Source organism: Phoenix dactylifera, unplaced genomic scaffold, assembly GCF_009389715.1.
Source record: "Phoenix dactylifera cultivar Barhee BC4 unplaced genomic scaffold, palm_55x_up_171113_PBpolish2nd_filt_p 000100F, whole genome shotgun sequence".
Classification (NCBI taxonomy): domain Eukaryota; kingdom Viridiplantae; phylum Streptophyta; class Magnoliopsida; order Arecales; family Arecaceae; genus Phoenix; species Phoenix dactylifera.
The window spans coordinates 862,639-890,454 of NW_024067682.1; the positions used below are offsets into that span (position 1 = coordinate 862,639).

At 48.8% G+C, this 27,816-nt stretch overlaps 1 protein-coding gene across 2 annotated transcripts in view; it reads right to left on the reverse strand.

Annotated features, from left to right (window-relative positions):
• Window positions 1–27,816, reverse strand: part of LOC103720841 (5'-3' exoribonuclease 3) — a 45,418-nt gene that overhangs the window by 11,322 nt on the left and 6,280 nt on the right. The window contains exons 2-15 of one of the 2 annotated variants that reach the window (XM_008810769.4): window positions 27,197–27,299; window positions 26,727–26,803; window positions 26,392–26,583; window positions 26,100–26,219; window positions 24,849–24,911; window positions 24,301–24,444; window positions 24,028–24,192; window positions 10,270–10,347; window positions 10,097–10,183; window positions 5,141–5,307; window positions 4,942–5,044; window positions 4,702–4,797; window positions 4,168–4,263; window positions 2,073–2,143 (exon numbers count right to left, since the gene is read on the reverse strand). In XM_008810769.4, coding sequence (XP_008808991.1) covers window positions 2,073–2,143; window positions 4,168–4,263; window positions 4,702–4,797; window positions 4,942–5,044; window positions 5,141–5,307; window positions 10,097–10,183; window positions 10,270–10,347; window positions 24,028–24,192; window positions 24,301–24,444; window positions 24,849–24,911; window positions 26,100–26,219; window positions 26,392–26,583; window positions 26,727–26,803; window positions 27,197–27,299 — 1,562 coding nt within the window. Of the gene's footprint in view, window positions 1–2,072; window positions 2,144–4,167; window positions 4,264–4,701; window positions 4,798–4,941; window positions 5,308–10,096; window positions 10,184–10,269; window positions 10,348–24,027; window positions 24,193–24,300; window positions 24,445–24,848; window positions 24,912–26,099; window positions 26,220–26,391; window positions 26,584–26,726; window positions 26,804–27,196; window positions 27,300–27,816 lie in introns of both variants that reach the window. The other variant, XM_008810768.4, reaches the window with a different exon arrangement.

Sequence of the window (27,816 nt, forward strand, 5' to 3'; positions counted from 1 at the left end):
AAATCTTGTCAAACAAACTACTGTAGCAGATCACGTAAAAAACCCAGAAAGGCAAACTTATCTATTTTAAAATTTGCATTTTAAAATGCAAATACATAGTCTAAAGACCTGCGGATCAGAGTCAAAACCTAGCTGAGTTGGATCAGATAGGCAAAAAAGCTTTCAAGATATCTCGATACATTAGATCAACCAAAAATTTTCCAATACTGGATCCAGATAACATGAGTTTATTTTTGTATCAGATGGCCTTGATGGCCAATACTCATACTCATAGTTCAGAACACAACTAAAAACTGTGTCGTATTTATATTTTATAACTATACCTCTTGAAAACTTTCTACCTAGAATTTTTGCTAAAGTAACAAGCCTGTTCCCTTGTTATTTCCTTATTGTTATCTCTAGCTCGCTCGCCCACCCCATCCACCACCAACACCACCCCCCCCCCCCCCCCCCCCCCAAAAAAAAAAAAAACAGCTGATGCGGTGTCTGCACAAGCAGGAGCCTTCTCCTTTTGATTATGTTATTACATGCTACAACAACTAATGTAATGTATTTGATATTTAATAGTCAAAGTATGGCATATATAAAGTATATAATTTTTTTGAACCATTCGGAAGTCCATACTATATCATAAATTGAGAGGAATATGATGAATCAATTCTGCCTATCAAATTTTTTGACCAAAATATCCTTGGTCTTTCTAGAAAAACATTTTCTCAAAAATAAATTACAGTGATAATTTAAGTAAATATTCAAAAAATGTCTTCATTTTATCTCTCAATTGCATAATTACCTCCTTCACTTGGCCATTGTTTGACCAGATTTAGTTTTTATCTTCGGTGACATGCTCCCAACCAATGTTCGCTCTCTCTCACTCCCAACCAACATTCCCTCCTTCCATTTCTCCTATCACCCGTGCCTCACCCTTTCCACCCTTGCACTCTCTCTTCCCAATGCCTCTCCCCCACCTTCCATCTCCTTCCCTTCCTTGCACACCGCACCCTCCCCCCTCCCCACCTTCCCGGCCCCCCGCCCCCCCCCCCCCAAAAAAAAAAAAAAAAATCTACTCTTCCCAACCCACTCCCCTGCTCTCTCAACCCACCAGCCACAGCCCTCGTCTCTGGCCCCTCTCCCTTGGTTTCCCACCCCAACAATCTCTCCTCCTAGCCCATCAATTTGAATATCTGTCTCCTCCATAAAGTTCCTGCATATTTTTCAAATTTTAAGTTTAAGTTTACTTTTATTTTATTCAATTAATTTTTTGTTTTTAGTTGATCACTTGATTTGTTATTTATTTTATATTTCATATGTTTTTTATTTAATTTTCTATAATGATATTTTTTTACTTTCCATTTTATTTTAATTTAATTTTTTGGTGCTCAATAAATTTCAATAATTTGTAAATTTTGTATTCTTGTTATGTTCATTACTTCTTTCACATGCATTTCACCTCTACCTCCAAGCCTGAATGAGAAAGCAGCAAAGGATTCTCATGCAACAGAAATGTAATAATCATCAGCAGACACCATCATCAAACCAATTATAACTTCTTAGTATTCACAACTATAGGATCTCATTAATCATAGAAGCTGAAACAAACCATTATTAGACAACACAGGAAAAAGATGGCTTCAAGTGCATGAGAAAGTTGTGACCATAAAATATTATACAAAATGAATAGCAAACGTGTAACAATATTTTGTGAAAATAAATAAAAGGACTCTTGTGACAGTTCAAGGACAACATAAATATGATTATCAGACTTTGTGAATTGTCTAGATAGAACCAGCTATAAAAAGTGGCATCTAACAAAACTCAGAGATTTCCAGTATTAGGAAATGGAGCAAGTTTTTGAAGACAATGAAGCATATAACATGTAGGTTTTAATCCACACAGATAGGAATATATAACATGTAGCTTCTGAATACTACAAGTCAGGTTTTCAAAAACTTATCATTTCACAAAGTTATCAGAAGTGATTTTCTGTTAAAATAAGGAATCTCATAATGCAGAGCTATTTAAATCCCAAGGTAACTAACAAACAAACTTAAATAATAGCTGAACATGCTCACCATTGCCATGAGCAAACCCCTTCATAGTAATAGCGCATAACCCAACACAAGCCTTCTGCGTACTTTGTGACCTAATAAAGATAGCCGATGTATTCAACATATTACATACATTCTTTAAGTTATCAACTCAACACAAGAAATAGAGGCATACATTTATGAGACTTATTGCTCCACAATATATAAGATTAAAGAAAAAACAAAGTGCTTTTTAGATGAGAATTAGCAGTTGAAGCAATGCCAACATGATATTCCTGTGAAATGCGAGTGGTAGATGGTAATGATTGCTTGTCTACATGAAAATATATTTAAAAATTTCAGAGTGACTAAGAATGAGGATCTAGGGCTGTAAATGGGTCAGACTAGGATGCATTCCATGTTATATCCACATCCAAACTGGATAAGACAAATTAAGTTTGGATTCAGATTCAGGTCCATCAAAAATGAGTAAGCTCTGAACTTGAATCCAAGCTCAATAAATAGTCGGATTCGAGTTTGCATTCAGGCTTATTTTTAAATTCAATTTAGCCCATGATTTTATCTTATGTTTCTTCATGTTATTATTTTTTATATTTTAATACTTAATTAGATTGTGACTTGAAAAAATCCACTTGCAGGTATGACTCTGTTTTAACACTCATTCAGAAAAAATAACTTGGTTACTCAAAACTAGAGCCGGTCTGAAATTATACTCCTACTAACCTGCACGCATAGTAGGTAGGATAGCAAGGACAATATTCCCCAAACCAAACTGGACAAAAAGAAAAAAAACATTTTTGTCTATAGCAAGTTTTCAGGAAATTTGTAAGATTCAACTCTACAATTCTTTCTTGGCACATTGATAGCCGCATCCACCTGGCCATCTCCATGCTACACAAATAACTTCAAATGTAGCTACTAGTTTATTATGGTTCGTTTGTCTGTCTGATAACAATTCATATCACTATCTGAAAAAGTTTCAAGCTTTTTTACATCGCATTACATCCAACTTCACGCAAACATGCTTTGTTACTTGTGCTATGAAACTTAGGATCAAGGTATACCGTACCGGCCAAAACCGAGCGGTACGGAGCGTACCATACCAGTTCGGTACCGGTGGCATACCGACACTTGATACGCTAAAAAGAATCCTTACTATATCATACCGACACTGTACTAGTGTAGCATCGGTATGAAGTCCGGTACCGAGACAGTGAACCTTGCTTAGGATAGTAGGTGAACCACAAGATTTGGTCTTTCAAATTGTCTTCTTACCATAGCAACAGGGAAAGAACTTTTCAAAGTCAAGACTCAGGTCACTACAGTTACCACTGTATAAAATTACACAGTTTAATCTCCTTACTTCATCACCTACCAAGACAACAATGACATTCAAAGAACTAAACAAACCTCAGTTTCCATGAAAGCATAAATAATAGTAACCATAACCTCAGGGAATCACCTATATTTCACTGGCAAATACTTACTCCAAATCTGACAAGTCGTGGTTATCATCAAAACAATTCACTCTTAAAACAACCAATTAAAACTCCAGCTGAACGATTTTTCCATGAAATTAGATAAAAAAACAAGTACTATTCTTTAGAATAACTTTCAATGAATAATCTGCTACGAATTTAATGAAAATGTTAAATGCATAGCCAAGTGTATTCTATATAAGCGTACACTTCATGTCATTGCCATGAGACATGACAAGGCTGATATATTAAGAGAAGTAGATAAAGTAGACAAATTTTTCGTTTGCAGAATAATAACTGTTGTATGCTGAACTCTTACCTAGAGAATAGCATCAGAAACTCGCATGTCAAGATGATGTGATGGAAAAAAAGCTAGTAACATTTCCCTCACTTAAACTAACTCACAGAACCAAGAACTACATAAAAATCCAAGCCATGGATGTTACATGCAGCCAAACACAGTAAGAACCCATTGGAGCAAGTGCAGCATTTATTTAAGATATATTAAGCTGCAAAACCTGCAATTGCTATAAAAGAAATACGCTCATAGGAAACATTTAAAACATGCCAAGTCATAAAGGTAAACATGATTGGACCTTTGAAATAATGTGTTCAACTAACTTTGTTAGCAAATTACTTACAACATCTCTTCGCACTGCTTCAACTTCTTCAGGAGTTTTTACAGAAAATTTTTCTTCATAATATCTTTCTTTCCATCCTGGTGCTCCCAGTTTTACCTGACAGAGCGAGCATTGCATTTATAGGTGTCATAGAATGAATAGTAGAAGGCACATGACATGCATGTTTGACAATCAAGAAAATTAACAGAGAGAGTTTACTGGTTCAAGTTTCCATTGAATACCATTATGGTAAATACCAATAATGCCTAGCTTAAACTAATTTAGCAATAAACCAGCTTTGTAACTTCAATCCATATTTTTTTTTGGAAAGAAGTAAATTGAGTAGATTCATGGATACGATATGACTTATTTAACAGAAACTTTCTTGTTGGAAACTGAGACTTCAAATGACACCGCGCAACCACATAAATAGATTCACATCCAAATTTATTTTTAAGCATGTTTATAAAATGACAGTGGGGGTCATTGATTGTGACTATTTAAAATGACAAACAAAAATCCCTCTAGATATGGAGAGAAAACATAGGCCCAAACCTTGTCCTCCTCTGGAGCTTCAGAGTTAAAAATATCCGACTTCTCACGAAGCACTTCCTTAAGTTTTGTTTTCAACTCCTCCCTATTTTCCTGAATCTGGAAGTAATAATATAAAATTAGGGTCAGAATTCCATAAAAATTTACAAAAGCAATCCAAATGGCTACCAGGGAACAAAAGGCACAGTTGAAAAGAAAATTCATCAAGACTGAAAATTATCCACCTTGAACAAACAAACTTACTGCTAAATCAAGACTATTCTCAGCCTCCACAATAGCAGCACCAACAGTTGCTCCTTCTGATAAAATGCGTGCTACCTTTTGGGCTCGAAAATTTATTCCCTTACTATCATATGTATTAGACTGATTAGACTTAATATTAAGCACTTGCATGGCAGTAGTAGCTTGTCTAACTTGGTTATCCTTTTTTGTATTTTCTGACCTGTTTGAAGGTCCACTCTGATCATATGGCGAAGGCAAAGCACCAGATGCAAGACGTGAACCTTGAAAACGAGCAACAGGCACTATAAGCTCAGGTTTGACGTCTGGCTCTACATCATCTCCTCGTTTTGCTTGTTCCTTTTCACGTTTTATTCTTTCAGCTTGGCGCTGGAATGGATTGTTATTTGTTATTTCAAAAGACATGGAAAGAAAGACATCTTTAAGTAAGAGATATTACATTGCAACCATGAAGATACAGTTAAATGTCAACATAAAAGCAGCCAAGCATTGAACTATAGGCCAATTAAGCTACTAAATATCAGTCTAGCAAAAGCATTTATGACAACTTATGTCTATAAGAATTCTAGACATGATTAAAGTCTTTGCATACTATTTGCAGCTAATATATGCATTTAAAGGGCATTCATGACAGCACCATTACATCTAAAAAGATGGTCTCCAACAAAACTCATTGTGCCATCAACCATGAATATCAGAACATCACCATATAGAAGAAGCATCGTAACATCTAATGTATTAGACAACAAAACAAGTAAGTTCAACATGGCCATTGAAAATAGGAATGAATTCCTAAAATCCTCCTCCCTATGGTATCAAACAAAGTGTTCAGAAAGTGTGAAGAAGCATCATCACATTTAATATATTAGACAACAAAACAATAAGCTCAACAATGCCATTGAAAACAGGAATGAATTCCAAAAAATCTCCACCATATGGTATCAACCAAAGTGTTAAGAAAATGTTACGCTGCTCGTAAGCATCAAATCTTTCTATGCACACATTATGTTCAGACATGACCTCAAGGTTGCAAAACAATGAGTCAAAGATGTTCGTAATTTCAAAATAATTATAATTTGACTGCAACAGTAAAAGTAGAAGGACCAAGTAAATTAGGGGAAAATCTCCAAGGATCAAAGACCTGTCTAGAAGGCTAAGCAAAACTTTTTCAGCTTGAATAACATTGCGAATGGATTGAATCCTCAACAAAATCCATTCCACATCCAACTACTCAAACAATAACCAAAACAATTTAGGATAAGGGCAAACACCCCAATTCAACCAAATTATATTATAAATGTAAAACAATATAACCAAATATTGTAAAGCCCAATTTAACGGTATTATAGTAAATTCAAACAAATAATATTATAAATATAAAATAAGATGAAAAATACAGTATGCAAATATTATTATATAATCCACATTAAATATAAAACATATGGTAGTCCCAGACTACTTACCCCTATCTCTGACCCCATCCTTCTTCCTGCCCATCCCCCCCAACCAAGGTCCGTCGTACCAGGTCCGGTAGGCGTACCGATTGCCTACCGGACCGGTACGGGCCAGTTCATACCGTGCTCCGGGCGGTACGAACCGGGAAGCTCTTCCCCGCCGGAACCGGAAAAGAAGAAGAGAACCAGAGAGAGCGTAGGAAAGAGAGGGAGGGAGCCCACCTTCAGCCGCCATCGGAGAGCCGCGAAGGGGCGTCGGAGGCCGGTGGGGGGCGGCGGAGCCCGGCGGGGGACGGGGGAACCCGCGGGGGCGCTGCGGAGGCCGTGGCCGCTAATTTGGGGATTTTTAAGTGAAGTCGGCAACCGATTTGCCGACTTCACTTAAAATTCCCAAATTTAAAACCGCGGCCGCGTCCCCTGTTTCTATCGAAACAGTGGATGCGGCCGCGGCCTCGGCCTCCGCAGCGCCGCTGCGGGTTCCCCCGTCCCCCGCCGGGCTCCGCCGCCCCCCAACGGCCTCCGACGCCCCTCCGCGGCTCTTCGATGGCGGCCGAAGGTGGGCTCCCTCCCTCTCTTCCCCGTGCTCTCTCTTTTTCTCCTCGTCTTCTTCGTCTCCGGCAAGGAATCGGCCTATACCGGTTTCCACGGCTCCAGCGTACCGGTAGCTGGCCGGACCGGTTTGTACCGGCCCGTACCGGCCCCCGTGCTCTCTCTTTTCTCCTCGTCATCTTCGTCTCCGGCAAAGAATCGGCCTGTACCGGTTTCCACGGCTCCAGCGTACCGGTAGCTGGCCGGACCGGTTTGTACCGGCCCGTACCACAAATCACTGCCCCCAACCAAAACTCAACCACGGTCCCTCACCACAAATCACTCTCGCTAGCTTGATTTTGTTTTATGATTTGTCCATCCTCACAGTCCATGGTTCTCTGTCTCGATACTAATTAATAACTACCCACTGCTACAGCAAACTGTGTTTATGCTCCCCACCCGTGCTCCTCCCTATCAACACAGTCAAAGCCCATCTGCCTCCATATTCACTCCTCTCCTTGGTTCTCCTCTGCCCTTCACCTTGCTGTGCCTCCACACTCCATTGACCACAGCCCTGACACATCCCATCCTTCTTTTCAACTGGGATCCCTCAACCTTCCCTCCCCTCCTAAGCCCCCAGTATCCCTCATCCACCTTCAACCCTCCTTCTGCCTTTCTCAAACCCAAACAGAACCATATCCATAGGACAATGAAACTAGATTGTCGGATAACCAAATATTAAAATTTTAGCCAGATCCAGACTAAACGAGGATTTACCGGTTAACTGGATTATCAGATTGGGTGAGGACAAATTTACTTCCCATAAGCAGTTATTATGTGTGACCATACTGCATACGGGCTGAAAATACACCGCTCAGTATTAATCGGCCGTACATGCAGCCTATTTAGCATTGTGAAGCTGCATATACAAGCCTACTTAGCATTTTGGAGAAACATATGCAAACCACTCTTATGAGACTCCATGCAGATGACGTGGGTTCAAGCTGATGGTTAGGTTTGAAATGGTTTCAGATGAAAATACCAATTATGTTCTACTATTGTTATCAGCCATTAGGTTATAAGTAATAAGCACTAATAGTCATTATTATCAATAATGTTATCATCCATCCAAAAAGTATTACCATTATTATTATTGTTATTATAGTATTTAATGTATTATATTATCTTAAATTTTGAAAGCAACCGCATACTCCCACACATCGCACATGCACTATGCAGTCCCTGACAACCTAAATATCACAACTGCCTTTAAAAACACTGGTCAATGGTAGGTCAGGATACTTCTTAACAAATAGCACTTGATCAACTAATTATTTTGAAAGGAGTCATATGAACCATGGTCTGCCGAACCAGTCCAAACCAGCCGGTTCAGCCCGGTACAGACCGGTCCGGCCTGGAACTAGTACCCGGACAGCGTGGATATCGGTTCTAGCTGTCCGGATATCGGTTCCAGTTGTTTTCAGGCCGGTACCGACCGGTACACATGCATACAGAATGCGTACCGATCTTGTACCGGCCCGTATTGATGCAAACCGGCCGGTTGGCACCGGTACCAATTTTTTTTTACCACAGCGCGTGTGAGAGCGCGTGCTCCCTCGGGCAAAGCACCACGCATGGTTCCCCTCGCGCATGGCACGGTTTCATGGCGCGCGGGCGCGATTCCCCGCACTCTGTGGCCAGCTCTGGCGCGTCCGAGCTCGCCAAAAAAAAAAAAAAATTTCACGCACGGCCGTGAACCCCCCCCCCCCCAAAAAAAAAAAAAGAAGACTGGTTCGTACCGAACTGATTCCGATACGAACTGGTCCAGTAGGCGTACCGGTTCAGCGTACCTTGATATAAACTAAATCCACCATACTTCTTTTTTGAATCACATGGTTTCCTGCTGATGTACGTTCAAATCTTAGCCAAAGAGATATTAGTGATTAACAAATTATCAGGGACAAATTAACTGTTCATTGCCATTATTTAGGAAAAACCTTCATAAATACTTGGGTAGATAGATCCAGTGGTTTTCTAGACCAAAGAGTCCACAAATATAGCATTTTCATTAAGCAGAGAGATCTAAAATCACATAAAACATGATCCAATTGATATGAAGAAAAGAGCATAAACTCAAGAACCTAATACGTGCATTGATTGAGCTCATTACACCAGTGCTTTATTAAAATGCAATCCAAGTGGATGTGTCCTGGTGACAACACCACGTTCTTAAAAAGCAAGCCACATATATGCATGCAAATGCACCTACATACTGTATATGCACTATGATGCCTCACCTGCCCCCCACAGCCGCTTTTATGACCTTGCAATACATAACTGAAACTCACCTCATTGCAATAAAGCAATCAATAAACAAAAGAAGCAAAATATAGTCACTTAATTTCGACTTTGCAACTAAAAATACAATTGTTGCAACCTCTTTATAGCACATTTTACATGTGAATGCCATGAGAACAAACATTCATGGTGGAAGGCACCAACCAATTTTCAAACTACAGCTAGGACTATTATAAAGAAACCACCCATATGCTTTTGCGAAATGTAAACCAATTTCTACCCATTCCACTTATTTATGAATGCACAAACGTAAACACATTTGTTATCCATTATAAATGGCATTTAAAGAAATAAGAAAACCACTACTCTATGCAAGCATGCATGTATTTATTCATGTATATATGTGAAAGAATTTTTTGTTTGATAAGAAAAATCACTAAGCTAGTACAGAAAAGTATCTGTAAAGGATTTCCTGGTTTAGTTCTCATGATTTTTTTAGAATCAAAAAAGGCTTAGAACCCATATTCTTTATATTTCTTATTGAAAGAAAATCTTTTTGCCATGACCTTAGAATTTAACTATACACACCTGGGTACGAATAAGTGTCGTTTTTCAGTTTTGTTATAAATCCTCATAATGGTAAGAGATTTCAGTGACATATTCTATTGTTTCAAGAATGAGTAGTATGTTTAGATATTTAGAGGTAATAAAGCCAAACTTTGTGTAGGTTAATGCCAATTAGTGCATGTATATGTACTTTGACCTAACTAATGAGCCCTACTTCCGTATACCAATAAATATAGAATACCACTTCTGCAACTACTCACAAATAGATATGAAGCGATGGAAAAGAAATGTCAATCATCTATAAAACATACCTGATGCAACCGAGCCCTTTTCTGAAATATCTTATCCTCGTATGATCCAACTGCCTGAATAAAATGCTCAACTATGCCCAAATTTGGCTGGAACAATATAAATGAAAGCCTGTTAGTCATTATACAAAATTATGTGGAAATAAAGAAGAACGGAAAGAAATAAAGCCAGCTACCTTGCTCGAGTCTGTCAAATAGCCACCCATTGCCCTAAACTCCTTCTTATAGACAGCCATTAATAAATTTATTGCACCCTGTAAATAATTCCATAAGGCATTCACTTTAAAGAACAAATAAATGAGAAACTATGTGACGAAAATACAGAATTACCTGAAAACATAAACTAATCTTTAACATCATTGAGCTTACATCATTGATTACTGTTACGGGGGAACTAAGCCGCCATGCCCCACGTGACCGGCACGCGCGCCCAGGAAGACTACGGCTGCCCTTTGATCCAGCGCTCCGACCCCGAGTCGGACGTCCTCGGCTCCGCAGCCCGACCCCGAGTCGGCTGCCCTTTGATCCAGCGCTCCGACCCCGAGTCGGACGTCCTCGGCTCCGCAGCCCGACCCCGAGTCGGCTGCCCTTTGATCCAGCAATCCGACCCCGAGTCGGATATCCTCGGCTCCGCAGCCCGACCCCGAGTCGGCTGCCCCTTGATCCAGCGCTCCGACCCCGAGTCGGAGATCTCTTGATAACGACAGGCTATTCCCCAGAGGCACGCCGCGGCCTCCTGCTCCGCTACTCCCTGCAACGGCTGTATCCGATGCTGCTCCACGATCTCCTGCATCAGCCGTACAAAGCGGAGCCCCACTATGCCCTGACGTGGCCGTACCCGGTGCTGCTCCACGACGCCCTGTAACGGCCATGTCAGTGGCCACACCATCGTGCCCCACGATAACGAACCCCCCTGAGAGACCCCCCAGCCAGGTATATATGCGGCTGGGGGGAGAAAGGGGGGGTGAGCAATATCTCCCAGAGCACTCTCTTACTTGCGATTATCACCTCTCCTCCTCCTCCAATCTCCTCTGACTTGACCGTCGGAGGGCCATCACCACCCTGGTGGTGGTGCAAGGCTTGTTTGCAGGTTTCTTGGCGGAAGGTGGAGCGCAACCAACACCAACCAAGACAACTCAGACGGAACCCCGTTCACACCGCAGTGCCAATCGTTCTCGGTTTGGACCACCAGCAACAGTTGGCGCTAGAGGAAGGGCCCGAATCTTAGAACGATCGTAATGGCACGGCGAGGTGGTCGTGGAGCTTCCAATGCTTCCGGTCGCGGAGCCTCTCGCGCCTCCGGCCGAGAGGCTGCTGCGTCCCCAACGCACTCTCAGCAGCACTCCACCGCCCCTTCTCCCATTCAGACGGTCGAAGCTGCTCAGTTCGACCAGCTAGCCCAGCAGGTTCGCACCCTCGCGGAGGCAGTGCAGAATCTGCAGGGTGTGATCTCTCGGGTGCCGCAACGGGCTCAGGAGCCGCTGCCCCCCGAGCACTCGCCTCTTCCTCACAACCCGCGCTCCTTCCTCTCCAATGGAGAGGAGCGCCGGCGCGAGGAGGATTCTCGAGTGCGGTCCATTCTGCCAGGACCTTCTCATCGGAGCTGTGCGGGGTACGAGAGGCGGACCCGGGCGCGTTCTCAGACACCCCAGTCCTCGAGGGGCCCGCACTCCAGTCGGTCCCCCTCGCGCCGCTCCTTGTCCCCCACCCACCGGTCGCGCTCCCTGGACCGGCGGGTGGACGATCTCCACAGACAACTCCAGGTCCTGAAGGGCCACTCCAAAGATCCCTTCGCTGACTTGGAGATCTCCTCCCAGCCGGCGCTTGCCTCGAGGATCCTGCGGACCCCGAACCCGCCGGGGTTCAAAATGCCGGCGATCGAACCCTACGACGGGGCGGCGGACCCGCGGGACCACGTGGAGAGTTTCAGGACTCTTATGCTCCTCCATGGAGCATCGGATCCGCTCCTCTGCAAGGCCTTCCCGGCGACCCTCCGTGGCCCGGCAAGGGCATGGTTCGCCGGCCTGGAGGCTAACTCCATCCAGTCCTTCGACCAGTTCACCCGCTTCTTCATCAGCCATTTCGCCGTCAGTAGCAGGCGGCGACTGGTCTCCGACTCCCTCTTTGATGTCCGGCAAAACGAGGGAGAAAGCCTGCGGGATTATCTCACCCGCTTCAACAAGGCTACACTGGAGGTCCGGAACCTGAGCCAGGAAGTGGCTCTCTCAGCCCTGAAGCGTGGCTTCCGAAAGGGCAGACTCACCTTCTCCCTGGACAAACGCCTGCCGCGGAGCTTCCCGGAGCTGTTATCTCGGGCAAACCAGTATGCAGACGCCGAGGAGGCAGCATCCCACCGGAACAAGGAGGCCGCCGAGGCCCCTCTAAAGCCCGGGAAGAAAAGGCGAAAAGAGGCACCCCAGAGGAGGAGCCCGACGCCTCAACGCCGGCGCAGAAGCCCGTCACCAGCAAGGAACCACGGCGCCACACGCCCTCGTTCTCCGCACCGACGCTTCAACCGGTACACCCCACTCCTGGCCCCCCGGGCCCAGATCCTCATGGAGGTCAAGGGGCGGGAGGACCTCCCGGTCCCGAGGCAGATGAAGAAGATCCCTGGGAGGAGGCCTTCTCGGGCGTACTGTGAGTACCACCGAGACCACGGCCACGATACCGAAGACTGCTTCCAGCTTCGGGACGAGATCGAGGCTCTCATTCGCCGAGGGCGTCTCGGTCGATATGTAAACGACCGACGTCCCCCGGCAGACCCGCGTCCGGCCGACCCGGCCCCTCAGGAGCCTCGGAAACAGAATCGACCCGTTGCGGGAGTGATCCACACCATCACTGGGGGCTGCTCTCGGCCCGTGAGGAACGCAGGGGGCTCGGCGGGAGCATCAGGAGTGGCCGTCGCGAAGAGGCAGCGGGTCGGAAATGTAATCACTTTTTGTGATGAAGATGTAAAGGGGGTTCAGACTCCCCACGATGACGCCATGGTGATCTCTCTCACTATGGCGAACTATGATGTAAGGCGTGTTCTTGTGGATAGTGGAAGCTCAGCTGATATTTTGTATTACGAGGCCTTCCAAAAGATGAGCTTGTCCCGACAATTGTTGCACAAAACATCCACCCCCCTCATAGGATTCACTGGAGACGCTATCTCGGCCGAAGGTGTCATTGAGCTGCCTGTGACTGCGGGCGTTGCACCCGCAGAAGCCACGGTGCGACTCGGGTTCTTGGTCGTCCGTGTCCCCTCGGCCTACAACGCTATCCTCGGACGACCCGGACTGAACGCCCTTCGCGCGGTGGTTTCTACCTACCATTTGCTCATGCGGTTCCCCACGGCGGCCGGGATTGGAGAGGTCCGAGGTGACCAACCAACCGCACGGCAGTGTTTCCTAGCAACTCTCAAAGGGAAGAAGCCCATGGAGGCCCTAAGCGTCGAGTCCCTTGACGCCAGAGACGAAGTGGCCTTGCGGCACGGGGAGCCTGCCGAGGGCGTAATCGAAGTTCCCCTCAAAGAAGGCCGCCCGGACCGCACGGTCCGGGTCGGTGCCAACCTCGACTTGGAAGCTCGGCTCCGGTTAGTGGAATTCCTCCGAGCCAATGCTGATGTGTTTGCCTGGTCGGCGGCCGATGTACCTGGGATCGACCCGGAGGTCATTTCTCACGCCCTCAACGTCGACCCGACCCACCGACCAGTAAAGCAAAAGAAGAGACACTGTGCCCCGGATCGGATCCGGGTGGTCGGCCAGGAGGTAGACAAACTCTTGGAGGCAGGTTTCATAAGGGAAGTGAACTACCCCGAGTGGCTGGCAAACGTCGTACTTGTCCGGAAGGCGAGCGGGAAGTGGAGGATGTGCGTCGACTACACCGACCTGAACAAGGCGTGCCCCAAGGATAGCTTTCCGCTTCCGCGAATAGACCAACTGGTCGACGCGACTTCCGGATATCAGCTGCTGTCTTTCATGGACGCCTTCTCCGGCTACAACCAAATAATGATGGCTCCACAGGACGAGGAGAAAACGGCCTTCATAACAGACAGGGGGCTGTACTGTTACAAGGTAATGCCTTTCGGTCTGAAGAACGCTGGCGCTACTTACCAGCGCCTCGTCAATAAAATCTTCAAGGAGCAGATCGGCCGGAACATGGAGGTGTACGTGGACGATATGCTGGTAAAGAGCCGCCATGCGGATCAGCACATTGCGGATCTGGAGGAGACCTTCGCCACCTTGCGGAAGTTTCGTATGAAGCTAAACCCAGCGAAGTGCGCCTTTGGTGCTTCGGCCGGGAGGTTCCTCGGCTTCATTGTCAACCAGCGGGGGATCGAGGCCAACCCGGACAAAATCAAAGCCATCCAAGATATGTCCCCTCCGACCAAAGTGAAGGAGGTTCAGGAGCTCGCTGGGAGGGTCGCCGCGCTCGGACGATTTGTGGCAAAATCGGCCGAACGCTGCCAACCGTTCTTCAAGGTGTTGAAGCGCCCGAAAGACTTCCTCTGGACGGCTGAATGTCAAGTGGCGTTCGACCAGCTCAAGGAGTACATGGCGTCTCCTCCCCTGCTGTCCAAGCCGCAAGAGGGGGAGATGCTCTACCTTTACCTGGCGGTCTCCCCAACCGCAGTCAGCGCAGTACTGGTTCGGGAAGAGGCAAAACTTCAGAAGCCCGTGTACTACACCAGCCGAGTCCTCCGGGATGCCGAGACGCGGTACACGAAGGCTGAAAAGATCGCCTTCGCGCTGCTGACTGCGACCAGGAGGCTTCGCCCCTATTTCCAGGCTCATTCTGTCACCCTTTTGACCGATCAACCACTGCGGCAGATCCTCAGCAATCCTGAGAATGCGGGACGGCTGGTGAAGTGGGCAGTAGAACTTGGCGAGTTCGACATCCGCTACCAGCCCCGGCCCGCCATCAAGGCCCAGGTGCTCGCGGACTTTCTCGCTGAGTGCACTGTGCAGGAGGCGGAACCTAGGCCGCCGGAAACACCCAGCCTCGATCTCCCGATCTGGACGCTCCACATTGACGGGTCGTCGAACCCTGAAGGTGGAGGGGCTGGGCTGGTCCTTACCAATCCCGATGGAGTGATAGCCGAGTATGCCTTGAGGTTCGGATTTCCAGTGACCAACAATGAGGCGGAGTACGAGGCCCTAGTCACGGGACTCAAACTCGCCAAGGAGCTCGGCATCCGGCGTCTGAAGGTCTTCACCGACTCCCAGCTGGTGGTCGGGCAGGTTCGAGGGGAGTTCGAGGCACGGAGCCCGACCATGCAGAGCTACGTCCGGAAGGTGCAAGCACTCATTCCCGACCTCGGCAGTATTGACATTCAGCAGGTCCCAAGGAACGAAAATGCTAGGGCCGACAGGTTGTCCCGCTTGGTGGGCGCTGAGGCACACAACTTGTCAAGGGCGATATACCTGGAGACCCTAGATGCCCCGAGCATCGGCGAGGCTGAAGCGGTAATGGCAATTGATCCGGAACCATCTTGGATGGACCCGCTTGTAGCTTACCTCGCCGAAGGGATCCTCCCCGAAGATGAAGATCAAGCTCGGCGACTTGTTATGAAGTCCGCCCACTACGTACTCTACGAAGGGAGGCTGTATCGGACCTCGTTCACCGCCCCCCTCTTAAGGTGCCTCCGCCCTTCGGAAGCGGCTTACGCCCTCAGCGAAGTCCACGAAGGCATCTGCGGATCGCACCTGGGGGCTAAGTCCCTGGCACATAAGATCATGAGGCAAGGCTACTATTGGCCGACCTTATTGGAAGACTCAAAGGATCACGTACGGAAATGCGACGCCTGCCAGCGCCACGCCAACATCCAGAGAGTCCCCTCTGTTCCCTTGGCGCCAATCACCGCCCCCTGGCCCTTTGCACAGTGGGGAATGGATATCCTCGGACCATTCCCCATCGCTTCGGCCCAGAGGAAATTTTTGATTGTCGCCATCGACTACTTCACCAAGTGGGTGGAGGCAGAGCCACTGGCCACCATCACGGAGGCGCAAGTCCGGAAGTTCGTAAAGAAGAACATCATTGTCCGATTTGGGATACCTCGGGTCCTCATCTCGGATAACGGTCGACAGTTTGATAACAAGCATTTCCGAGACTTCTGCGAGGAGTTCGGGATCGAACATCGGTTCACGTCCGTGTCGCATCCCCAAACCAACGGCGAGGCCGAGGTCACAAATCGGACAATCCTCCAAGGTATCAAAGTGCGGATCGGACGGACGGGGCAAGCTTGGGTCGAGGAACTCGAGAATGTCCTTTGGGCGTATCGGACCACGCATCGGACTCCAACCGGGGAGACGCCTTTCAGCCTAACCTATGGCACGGAAGCCGTTGTCCCCGTAGAGCTCGGACTTCCCTCACCTCGGGTAGCCGCACACCGACCCGAGGCCAACTCGGAGCAACTCCGAGGGAACCTGGATCTCTTGGAAGAAGCAAGGGAAATGGCGCAGGTTCGGATGGCAATGTATCAGCGGAGGGTGGCCCGATATTACAACTCCAAAGTCCGACCGAAGCTTTTCAGAATTGGAGATCTGGTGCTGAGGCGAGCTAAGGCATCTCAACCTACGGAAGGTGGGAAGCTAGCGCCGAATTGGGAAGGCCCGTATAAAGTTCGTTGGGTAAACCGACCTGGCTCCTACCAGTTGGAAGCCCTAGATGGCCGAGAAATTCCAAGGGGCTGGAATTCCGCTAACCTGCGGATGTATTACCAGTAGAACAACAAGGCCAGAAAGACAATTTGAAAAGGTGCAACACTTTTCATTTCAATAATTTCTGGTTACAATGGCGTGCTCGTGTGATTACAAGGAATTCCCAGAGGGGAATTAGGGAGTAAAGAAAGCAAAGAAGAGGTGGAGAATCCGTGGAGCTGAGGACCGAGGATCCCAAACCCTCAACCCAAAGCAGCTGCAATCCCACCGGAAGTGGGTGCTTCTAACCGGAGGCGCCATCCAGCACCTCACCAAAAAGACGAGGAGCCGCCGCAGAAGAAGCTCCCGCTGCCCCCAGGGGAACGCCGCCTCCAAAGGATATTCCCATCCTCCCCAGTGGTAGGAAAGAGAAGGAATTCGAGGGGGAAGAGCATATGGAGGCGCGGTCCCGGACTGAGCGTCTGGTGCAGAGCTCAATCGGGAGGCTGAACTTCAAGGAGGGGAGATGTGATCCCGGATGAAACGCCTAGAGCGGAGTTCCGCCGGAAAGACCCTCCTTGTTGATCCCAGATGAAACGGCTAGCTGGCTGAAGTCGCAAGGGGAGCGCCTCCCCTTTCCTTCAACAGGAGTCTCTCAGTCATATGCCAAGGAGGAGGTCCGCGATCCATGGCAACCTGAACAGCTCCGGCTTGGCAAACTCCATCGTACCTGCACCTGTATTTATAGCCAAACTGCGGCCCCCTGGTCGTTCCGATGCGGGTGGCTCCAATAAATGCAGGCGCATTGAAACCGGAGCCGTTCCGGCTCCCGAGGCGTATCTCCCCGCGATTTCCTAAGCGTCATTCTCCTTAAACCGCATTCTTTGTGCAGGACAATCCGGGTGTCATGTACCCCTAGGTCCACATATCTCCGCTCGCGCCCAGGCCGTATCCTCCTCGAAGAACCCGCGTATCGCGGCCGCTCAACTAACACTCCTCGCAAGCAGCAGCTGGCGATCCGATTTCCCAGGTAACGCATTAATTAGCGTTTAATGCCCTTCTCGTGTTCCCCCAGGCAACGCTTAGAGAAAAGGAGAAACATGATCGCGGCTGGCCACGGAGAAACCCCGTCGGGCAGCGAGCGACAAGCGCACGACCAGCGAGCGGAATTTCCCGAGGCTCGGCCCTCGGATGCCTGGCTAGCCCGATGATCATCCCGGGAGCAGACTAGCCGGAAGCCCCGACCGGTCGCCTCGGCTTGCGCCAGCCTTGGCCGACCAACGAGTGGAATGTCCCGAGGCTCGGCCCTCGGATGCCAGGCTAACCCGATGATCATCCCGGGAGCAGACTAGCCTGAAGCCCCGACCGGTCGCCTCGGCTTGCGCCAGCCTTGGCCGACCAACGAGCGGAATGTCCTGAGGCTCGGCCCTCGGATGCCAGGCTAACCCGATGATCATCCCGGGAGCAGACTAGCCTGAAGCCCCGACCGGTCGCCTCGGCTTGCACCAGCCTTGGCCGACCAACGAGCGGAATGTCCTGAGGCTCGGCCCTCGGATGCCAGGCTAACCCGACGATCATCCCGGGAGCAGACTAGCCTGAAGCCCCGACCGGTCGCCTCGGCTCGCGCCAGCCTTGGCCGACCAACGAGTGGAATTTCCTGAGGCTTGACAACCCTCGGATGCCAGGCTAACCCGACGATCATCCCGGGAGCAGACTAGCCTGAAGCCCCGACCGGTCGCCTCGGCTCGCGCCAGCCTTGGCCGACCAACGAGTGGAATTTCCTGAGGCTTGACAACCCTCGGATGCCAGGCTAACCCGACGATCATCCCGGGAGCAGACTAGCCTGAAGCCCCGACCGGTCGCCTCGGCTTGCGCCAGCCTTGGCCGACCAACGAGCGGAATTTCCTGAGGCTTGACGGCCCTCGGATGCCTGGCTAGCCCGATGATCATCCCGGGAGCAGACTAGCCGGAAGCCCCGACCGGTCGCCTCGGCTTGCGCCAGCCTTGGCCGACCAACGAGTGGAATGTCCCGAGGCTCGGCCCTCGGATGCCAGGCTAACCCGATGATCATCCCGGGAGCAGACTAGCCTGAAGCCCCGACCGGTCGCCTCGGCTTGCGCCAGCCTTGGCCGACCAACGAGCGGAATGTCCTGAGGCTCGGCCCTCGGATGCCAGGCTAACCCGATGATCATCCCGGGAGCAAACTAGCCTGAAGCCCCGACCGGTCGCCTCGGCTTGCGCCAGCCTTGGCCGACCAACGAGCGGAATGTCCTGAGGCTCGGCCCTCGGATGCCAGGCTAACCCGATGATCATCCCGGGAGCAGACTAGCCTGAAGCCCCGACCGGTCGCCTCGGCTTGCGCCAGCCTTGGCCGACCAACGAGCGGAATGTCCTGAGGCTCGGCCCTCGGATGCCAGGCTAACCCGACGATCATCCCGGGAGCAGACTAGCCTGAAGCCCCGACCGGTCGCCTCGGCTCGCGCCAGCCTTGGCCGACCAACGAGTGGAATTTCCTGAGGCTTGACAACCCTCGGATGCCAGGCTAACCCGACGATCATCCCGGGAGCAGACTAGCCTGAAGCCCCGACCGGTCGCCTCGGCTTGCGCCAGCCTTGGCCGACCAACGAGCGGAATTTCCTGAGGCTTGACGGCCCTCGGATGCCTGGCTAGCCCGATGATCATCCCGGGAGCAGACTAGCCGGAAGCCCCGACCGGTCGCCTCGGCTTGCGCCAGCCTTGGCCGACCAACGAGTGGAAGGTCCCGAGGCTCGGCCCTCGGATGCCAGGCTAACCCGATGACCATCCCGGGAGCAGACTAGCCTGAAGCCCCGACCAGTTGCCTCGGCATGCGCCAGCCTTGGTCGACCAACGAGTGGAATTTCCTGAGGCCTAACCCTCGGATGCCTGGCTTAGCGCCGGAAGAATTTCCCGAGGCCTAACCCTCGGATGCCTGGCTTAGCGCCGGAAGAATTTCCTGAGGCCCAACCCTCGGATGCCTGGCTTAGCGCCGGAAGAGTTTCCTGAGGCCTAACCCTCGGATGCCTGGTTTAGCGCCAGAAGAATTTCCTGAGGCCTAACCCTCGGATGCCTGGCTTAGCGCCGGAAGAGTTTCCTGGGGCCTAACCCTCGGATGCCTGGCTTAGCGCCGGAAGAATTTCCTGAGGCCTAACCCTCGGATGCCTGGCTTGGCGCCGGAAGAATTTCCTGAGGCCTAACCCTCGGATGCCTGGCTTAGCGCCGGAAGAATTTTCTGAGGCCTAACCCTCGGATGCCTGGCCTAGCGCCGGAAGAATTTCGGGAGCCAGGAGTCAGCAAGACGCTACCGAGAGTTAAAAGAAAAAGAAGGACGAAGGCGAGATGAAACATTCAACTTGCATTAATTTTCATTGTTTCAGGGCCGAGGCCCATACAATTTGGCAAAACCCCGGTATACAAAAAAAAAGAGAAGACAACGAAAGGTACAAGAGGTCAGCTTGGAGGAACTCCCGGGTCGGGAACCAGCAGGAGAACCAGCAGGCAATGGCGCCGGAGAGGAGTCGAGAAGGAAAATCTCGCTCAGGTCAACTTCGGGGTACTTAGCCGATACCCTTGCCAGGCCCTCCTCGAAGCCTAAGATAAAGGCTTCGGCCCCCGCGTCCGACGCGTCACGGACAAACTCGTCGGACTGACGATAGGTCTGTACTGCCTCCGACATATCATGAGCGAACTCGGCGGACTGGCGATAAGCCTCTACCGCCTGACGCCCGATTTCCGCACTCCTCTCGGCCAGCGCCGCCTCTGCCCGCTCCATAATCTGGGCTTTCGCCTCCAAGACCTTCGCCACAATCCGGCCTTCCGCCTCGGTGGAGACCCTCAGCAGCTCAGCCCGAGCCTCCTTGTGCTTCGCTTCGGCAGCAATGCGAGCAGCCTCAGCCTCCGTCAGGCGCGAATGAAGCTCCTGATCGCTCGCACGGGACTTCTCCAAGGCCGACTCCAATTCGCCCAGCTTAGCTTCAAGAGACCGGATTCGGTTGCGGGCGTTGTCGGCTGACCGCTGGGCCTTCTCCCACCTCTCCCGGTAGTCGGCAGCCTTCCGGGACTGCTTCTCGGCCCGCTCATCCGCCTTCTTGACCTCGCCCTCGAGACCCGAGGCAACCTTGAGCTGCTCCTGAGCCTCCAACAGTTGCTTCTCGAGGGCAGCAAAGCCGAGTGCCCGCTCTTCGGCCTCCCGGAGCCTCGCCTCGAAGTCCCCGGTCGTCCTGCCTGCCACAGCCTGGCCTCCCTTTTCCACTGCTTCAGCCGGTCCTCGGCCTTCGCCAGAAGCCCCGCCTGTTCCTTGTAGCACTCCTCCAGACGGATCATGTACTGGGCGAGCTAAGAAATAGGAAAAATAAGGGAGTCAGGCGGAGAACAACAGAGCCAATAAATGGTGAAAAGCGGCCAGAAGAACACTCACCGACATGAGACAGACACAGCTGGCAGCCCCAACGTCAGAGACCTCCAACTCCCGGACCCGCCGACGGTCCTTCTCCAGCAGCACTGTTTCGATGAGATTTCGGGCGCCATCGGTAGTGAAGGCAGACCCCGATTTCTCCCCAAAGCCGGACGGTGGTTCTGCAGCCTTACCCCTATCCATCGCCTGGGGAAGAGTCCGGCCGATCGCGCTCGGGGCGGGGGTCACCCCAGGAATTGATAGGGTCCCGCTCGGTCGGGGCCTCGGCGCGTCCCTCCTCGAGTCATCAGGAGCCGACCGAGTCGAAGGCCGGGTCGGGGACCGATCACGTCCGACCCGTCCGTCTCGGGCAGGCTCGGATGATACCTCCGGAGTAGCGGCAATCTTACCACCGGAGGGCTGATACAGCGTCAGCTGCCGGTCCGTGCCCACGACGTCTCCCTGATCGGTGGGCCCGGACTCGTCGGTCGGCGTCGGAGGCACCTCCTTACGGGACTTCTTCGCCGGTGGGGCCCCGCTCGGAAGAGCTTGTTTCCTCCTCTGGGCTGCTTCCAACAGGGACGCCCTACCAACAGCCTTTGTCTTCACCGACCGCATGACGTCGTCGATCTCTGCAAAAAGGACGGGATAGTCGGAGACGGAGAAACCAAAGGAAAGAACGGGACGAAAGAAGGGAAAAAGTCAAGAAAGAATCGGTGGCGGACTCACGGTCGGTGGGGACCGAGCTCAGACCGACATTCACCAAAGTATCCTCGGAAATAAGGCGGGCCACCGGGGGGAGCTGGCCCTCGGCAACCAACCCCTTCAAGGCGGCCAAGCCATCGGACTCCTCCCTTGACAGTCTCGATAGGCCGATCGGAGACTTCATCGGGGTCTCCCAGGTCGCCCTGATTTCCCAAGAGGGATCTGCATCAACAAAAAAGAAGCGCTCCTTCCATTTGTGAATGGAGGTAGGAGCCTCCTTGACAAGGCCGCATCCTCGCCGCGCTGCGAAGCACCACCACCCTTTGTCCTGGGGGTGGCCGCTCAGGCTGTAGAACTCCCAAAAAACATTCAGGGTGGCGGGGATCTCGTGCATACGGCAGAGAACCTGGAAGACCGTCAGGGCCCGCCACGAGTTCGGCACCAGTTGCGTCGGTGCCACTCTTAAACCCCGTAGCACCTGCATGACCAAGCCCGAAGGGGGAAAGCGGAACCCGGCCTGGAGAATGCCCTCATTGATGGCGATCTTCCCTGGAGGAGGATGGGACATCCTCTCCTCAGGCCCCGGGAGCGTGGCGTTGCAGGCCTCGGGAAGGTGGTACCGAGCCACGAGTCTGTCTAAGTCTGTGGCGACCAGCTCCGACTTAATTTGGTCTGCTCTCACTTCGCCCATTCCTAATGGCCAATAAACCTACGGTCAGGACGGGGACAGGAAGGGGGGAAAGACCGGAGCGACTGGAGTACACTAGTATAAGAGGGGAAAGTATGGAGAGCCCTAAGTAGAAGAATGGGGAAAACTCACCGGAAAAGAGGTAAGAACGGCTCCGAGAGCGCCAAAGGAGAAACAAGTGAACAGTCCGACGGCAGCAACAGCAGCGCAAAGGGGAAACTTGAAAATATCTGTAAAGAAGAAGACGGACGGGGAAAGGCCCCCGATTAAATAGGCGGAAAGGCAAGTGACGCCTCGATGACGCCAGAGGACGCCTGGCTGCCGAAGGGTCGCTCGCGCCCCAAAGGCGAATCGACACCATTAGGGAAGGATGTCCGCCGAAATCCTCAGACTGCCAGGTCAGCAATAACCGCCATACGCCATAAAAAGGGCGGGGGGCTCGAAGCGCGCGCGCCTCTCCGAGGAACGGCGGCAATCCCGAAACATCACTCCCTTCACCTGTTCCCCTTCTGGTTCCAGGCTCGGAAGTGGGGGGCTACTGTTACGGGGGAACTAAGCCGCCATGCCCCACGTGACCGGCACGCGCGCCCAGGAAGACTACGGCTGCCCTTTGATCCAGCGCTCCGACCCCGAGTCGGACGTCCTCGGCTCCGCAGCCCGACCCCGAGTCGGCTGCCCTTTGATCCAGCGCTCCGACCCCGAGTCGGACGTCCTCGGCTCCGCAGCCCGACCCCGAGTCGGCTGCCCTTTGATCCAGCAATCCGACCCCGAGTCGGATATCCTCGGCTCCGCAGCCCGACCCCGAGTCGGCTGCCCCTTGATCCAGCGCTCCGACCCCGAGTCGGAGATCTCTTGATAACGACAGGCTATTCCCCAGAGGCACGCCGCGGCCTCCTGCTCCGCTACTCCCTGCAACGGCTGTATCCGATGCTGCTCCACGATCTCCTGCATCAGCCGTACAAAGCGGAGCCCCACTATGCCCTGACGTGGCCGTACCCGGTGCTGCTCCACGACGCCCTGTAACGGCCATGTCAGTGGCCACACCATCGTGCCCCACGATAACGAACCCCCCTGAGAGACCCCCCAGCCAGGTATATATGCGGCTGGGGGGAGAAAGGGGGGGTGAGCAATATCTCCCAGAGCACTCTCTTACTTGCGATTATCACCTCTCCTCCTCCTCCAATCTCCTCTGACTTGACCGTCGGAGGGCCATCACCACCCTGGTGGTGGTGCAAGGCTTGTTTGCAGGTTTCTTGGCGAAAGGTGGAGCGCAACCAACACCAACCAAGACAACTCAGACGGAACCCCGTTCACACCGCAGTGTCAATCGTTCTCGGTTTGGACCACCAGCAACAATTACAAAAACAAATGTGAATCCACAAGGCAAGCAGTAAACTTCAATGAATTCTAGTCAGAGTTACTTATAGATTAATCAATTGATATTATGCAATTTACTCTTTATTGAAGCTGGCAACATCACAAAGACAAAAACAAGAAATAAGGAACAGACCTCACGAATTTCTAAAGTTGGCATGTGTGGCAGAAAGTCATTGCCGACAAAGAAGCACATGAAGATAAAATCATCAACTATGCGCTCAAAGTCAATCTCAAAAGGAGGATTAGGAATTCTGAATTCATATTCTAAATACTCCCGAAGAGTCCAGATTTGAAGAAACTGCAATCATTCAAAAATTAGAGCAAGGAAAAATATAAGTAAAATTATCACTGACACAGCAAATTGCCAGAATACAAAGACTATAAAGCAAAGTTAACACTCACAGACCTGGAAAGGCTTTTTTACAACATCTTCATTCTTCTCATCAAATTCTCCAGCTTTTCTTTTGGCATTTCCCTGGCAATCTGCAGCCAAATGGCCCATTTGACCACACAAGAAACACTTGTCTTGCTGTCCAGGAGTGAACACGACCTGATAATTACCATTTAAAGAGATCATGCTTCTGAGATATTCATCCCATTTCCACAACATATCATAAGATATAAATAATGGTGCAAAATATAAAAAACATGTTTAAAAAAAACAAAAAAAGGAAATTGATGATGGAAGCTCAACCCGTGTTCACAAAAGAAAGGACTTAAAAGATACCAAACAATGCATGCAAACTTCATACTACAATCTGGTAGGGCAAGGGAACAACTGGGACAGCACAGAATTGAACAGAGACAAACTGCAGATTTGACTTCAATGGAGAGAAGTTACAAGCAAAAGATTTATTTCTTCAGTTAAAATGCATAAAAATCATTTAACCATCCAAGCCAGATCATCCAAATTTTCAGAAATCAGCAAAACTCCTGGTTCATGAAGACACTGACCTCCCTCAAGATTGAAAAATGCACTTCATGCGTTGCCAAAGCTAACATAATCAGATCTGCATCCTGTAAATACAATGTAGACAAAACAAAATACTTAAACAGTTGACAAAATTTAAAGCAAATAAAGAATCTAGATGAAATTTAAACCATGAGTCTTACAGAAGGGATCATGTTAACATATACACATAATTTCAAAAGGTAGATCCAAGTGCCATGGGGTTAACAGTCAACAAACTTAACAGTATCACAAATGAACCCAAATGAATAATATTAGTCATTGCAGAAAGGGTGGAAAACAAAAGGAACCCCACATAGTACAAAATCATGATGAAAATAGCAGAGGATTACAACAAGAATAAAAACAGTACTAAATCAGTATTAAAACTGTTGACAGGAGAACAAATAATTCAGCAGATTCATAAAAAAAAGGAGGGGGGGAGCCGCAGGAGCAAGATAATGGGAGTGCACTCGGATGTAAGAGCTATTAGACGTAGTCAAGGATGACAACAAGGCAAAGTGAGCACAAATATCACACATGATTAATCCTTAATCATCACAGTTATCAGAATTTGATTTGTATATTTTCAGTAGGTAAGTACATAAATATCTTCATAAGATGCAAAATTTATTAAAACAAGGAAACGAAAAAGAAAAAGGTTGTGCTACCAGTGACTTAAGTAATTAACTAGGTAGTGGTAATAATATCTTATGATTTAAGAGAGAATATGTGCAATCTATGAGCACCCAAAAGCAAGAGTTGGAGTAGAACAAGCTACCCAGGCCATCTTGCAATCTCAGACTCAATGTCCATGCAGTGAACTGGAAAAGTACTGGTATATATAATGGCAGCATGAAAGAAAAGAATACATTAAGTGTCCAACATGAAAGTAACTTTTAAGTGCACATCTGTGAAAAGAGACGCATGTTGATATCTAACAACAAAAACAATACTTTAGAAACCAAAAGCAGAAGCACAAGTGGAAGCAAGCTCTGAAATCAAGTAAAAAAGCTACAAGCAAAATAAACACAACTATGAGTATCTAATAAAATCGGGCATAAGCAAAACAGACAGAGATTCTGTTTCCTATGTGAGATTTTGCAGTAAAGGAGTTCCACTTCATGAGAAAGGGATCCATATTGACGGATGACCATGACCAGATTATAAGACCCTTTAGAAAAATTACCATAAAATGGGCTGAATGAAAAGATCTCATGACAAAGTAAAAACTTAAACAAAAAAAGAAGACATACCAAACCATATAAACAGTGCCGAGTATTTGGATTATAACCAGGTAGATTTCGTTGCAGGCGAATGTATGACATAATTTTGTGTTCCCCTTCACCAGGAACATTTGCATCAGAAAGGATAACCTTCAAGAAAATAAAATATAAGCAAAATATCTAGTTTGAATGTGCATTGCTGACACTAAATGACAAAAACATATGAGAAATATGAATAATAAATTAGTTTTTAACAGTTTGCTAAATAAATAAAAGAACAGGCCGGAAGCAATTAATATAAATTAAGTTCCATGACGCATACTTTGATCTGTTTCCATCCAGGGTCATAATTGAGTCTCAAATGAATATAATACTGTAGTGCAAACGATAAAACAGCCATAAATTCAGTCCCAGGAGTGATAACATTAGAATCAAAAACTTGTGATTCCAGTTTTGGAGGAAGCTTTCTGCCTTCCTTCTCAAACTCTTGACGTAACCGTTCTTCTTCAGCTGCCTGCAAAGCTCAAAATGGCCATGCATTAAAAATTATAAGAGGCTGCAGATAATACAATCATTTAATAAGTGCATGTGAATGACATTTAAATTGATTGAAACGGAAAAATATGGTGCAAAAGGAGAATCTACAGATAAACCCACCGCATCTGCTGCATCTTTTGCTGCCTTAAATCGCCTGGAGCGCTGCTGGTTCATCTTAGCTCTCGGTGCAACACCATCTACATTTGCACTTTGGTGTTATTACATTTGACAGGACAACATACAGCATAGCACCAATATAATATCATAAAGATGCACACATGCATACATGCATGCATATATACAATTGTATGCATGCATGTATGCATGGATGTATATGTTTGCAGCAATGCATGCATAATGTCTCCAAATGTATACATATATTTGGAAAATATTAAGCTGATGCAACTATTAAAATTAACCACAAAAGGCAGCAAAACTTAAACATGAGCTCAAGATTGAGAAACCAATGCTTTGCTAGTAGACATGAGCCTTGGAATATTTGTGTATCTAAATAATAATAGGAAGAAAGAACGAAAGAGTGAACAACCAACAAATTGAACACATGGCAGAAAAGCTTTATATACACTCACCAATTGCCATGTATAGAAGTTTCCGAGGGCGAACGATGGCAAAAAGTCTATCAATGTAATCAAACATGCACTGGAATACCTCATCAAAGGTAGTTGGAGCAGGCTGTTGGAAACCATTTGCAAAAAAATCAGATGAAAAACCTTACACATGATATCAAGAGACAAAGTTAATCATTCTCTAGGCTAAATTTATAAGTCACTATACTAAGGATTTCATAGACAATATAATGATATCCAAGGTGAATCTAAAAAAAAAGCATAAAGATTACAACTAAAAGCATTAGATGGACTATAATTAATCAACAATCACCAGCACTATAAAATGAAGGCAAACCAAAACTCCGCCTACCATTCCAACAGACTTTTGTGCTAATAAGAACCTATGCTATCAAGAATAAGCCACTCCTCAGCTCTTCTAGATGGGGGGATCATGGCACCAAATAGTGAAATCAGGAAACAGAAAAAGATAGGAGCAATTGTTTCTCTTCGTAGAAAATGCACCGGGAACATAACTCCAGAACTTATGTACCTTCATGGTTTTAAGGTGAAATTTGTTTGAAGTGTCTCAAAACAAAAGTCTGGGTCAGGACGAGGATTAGAGATTCACTCTTGCAATAACT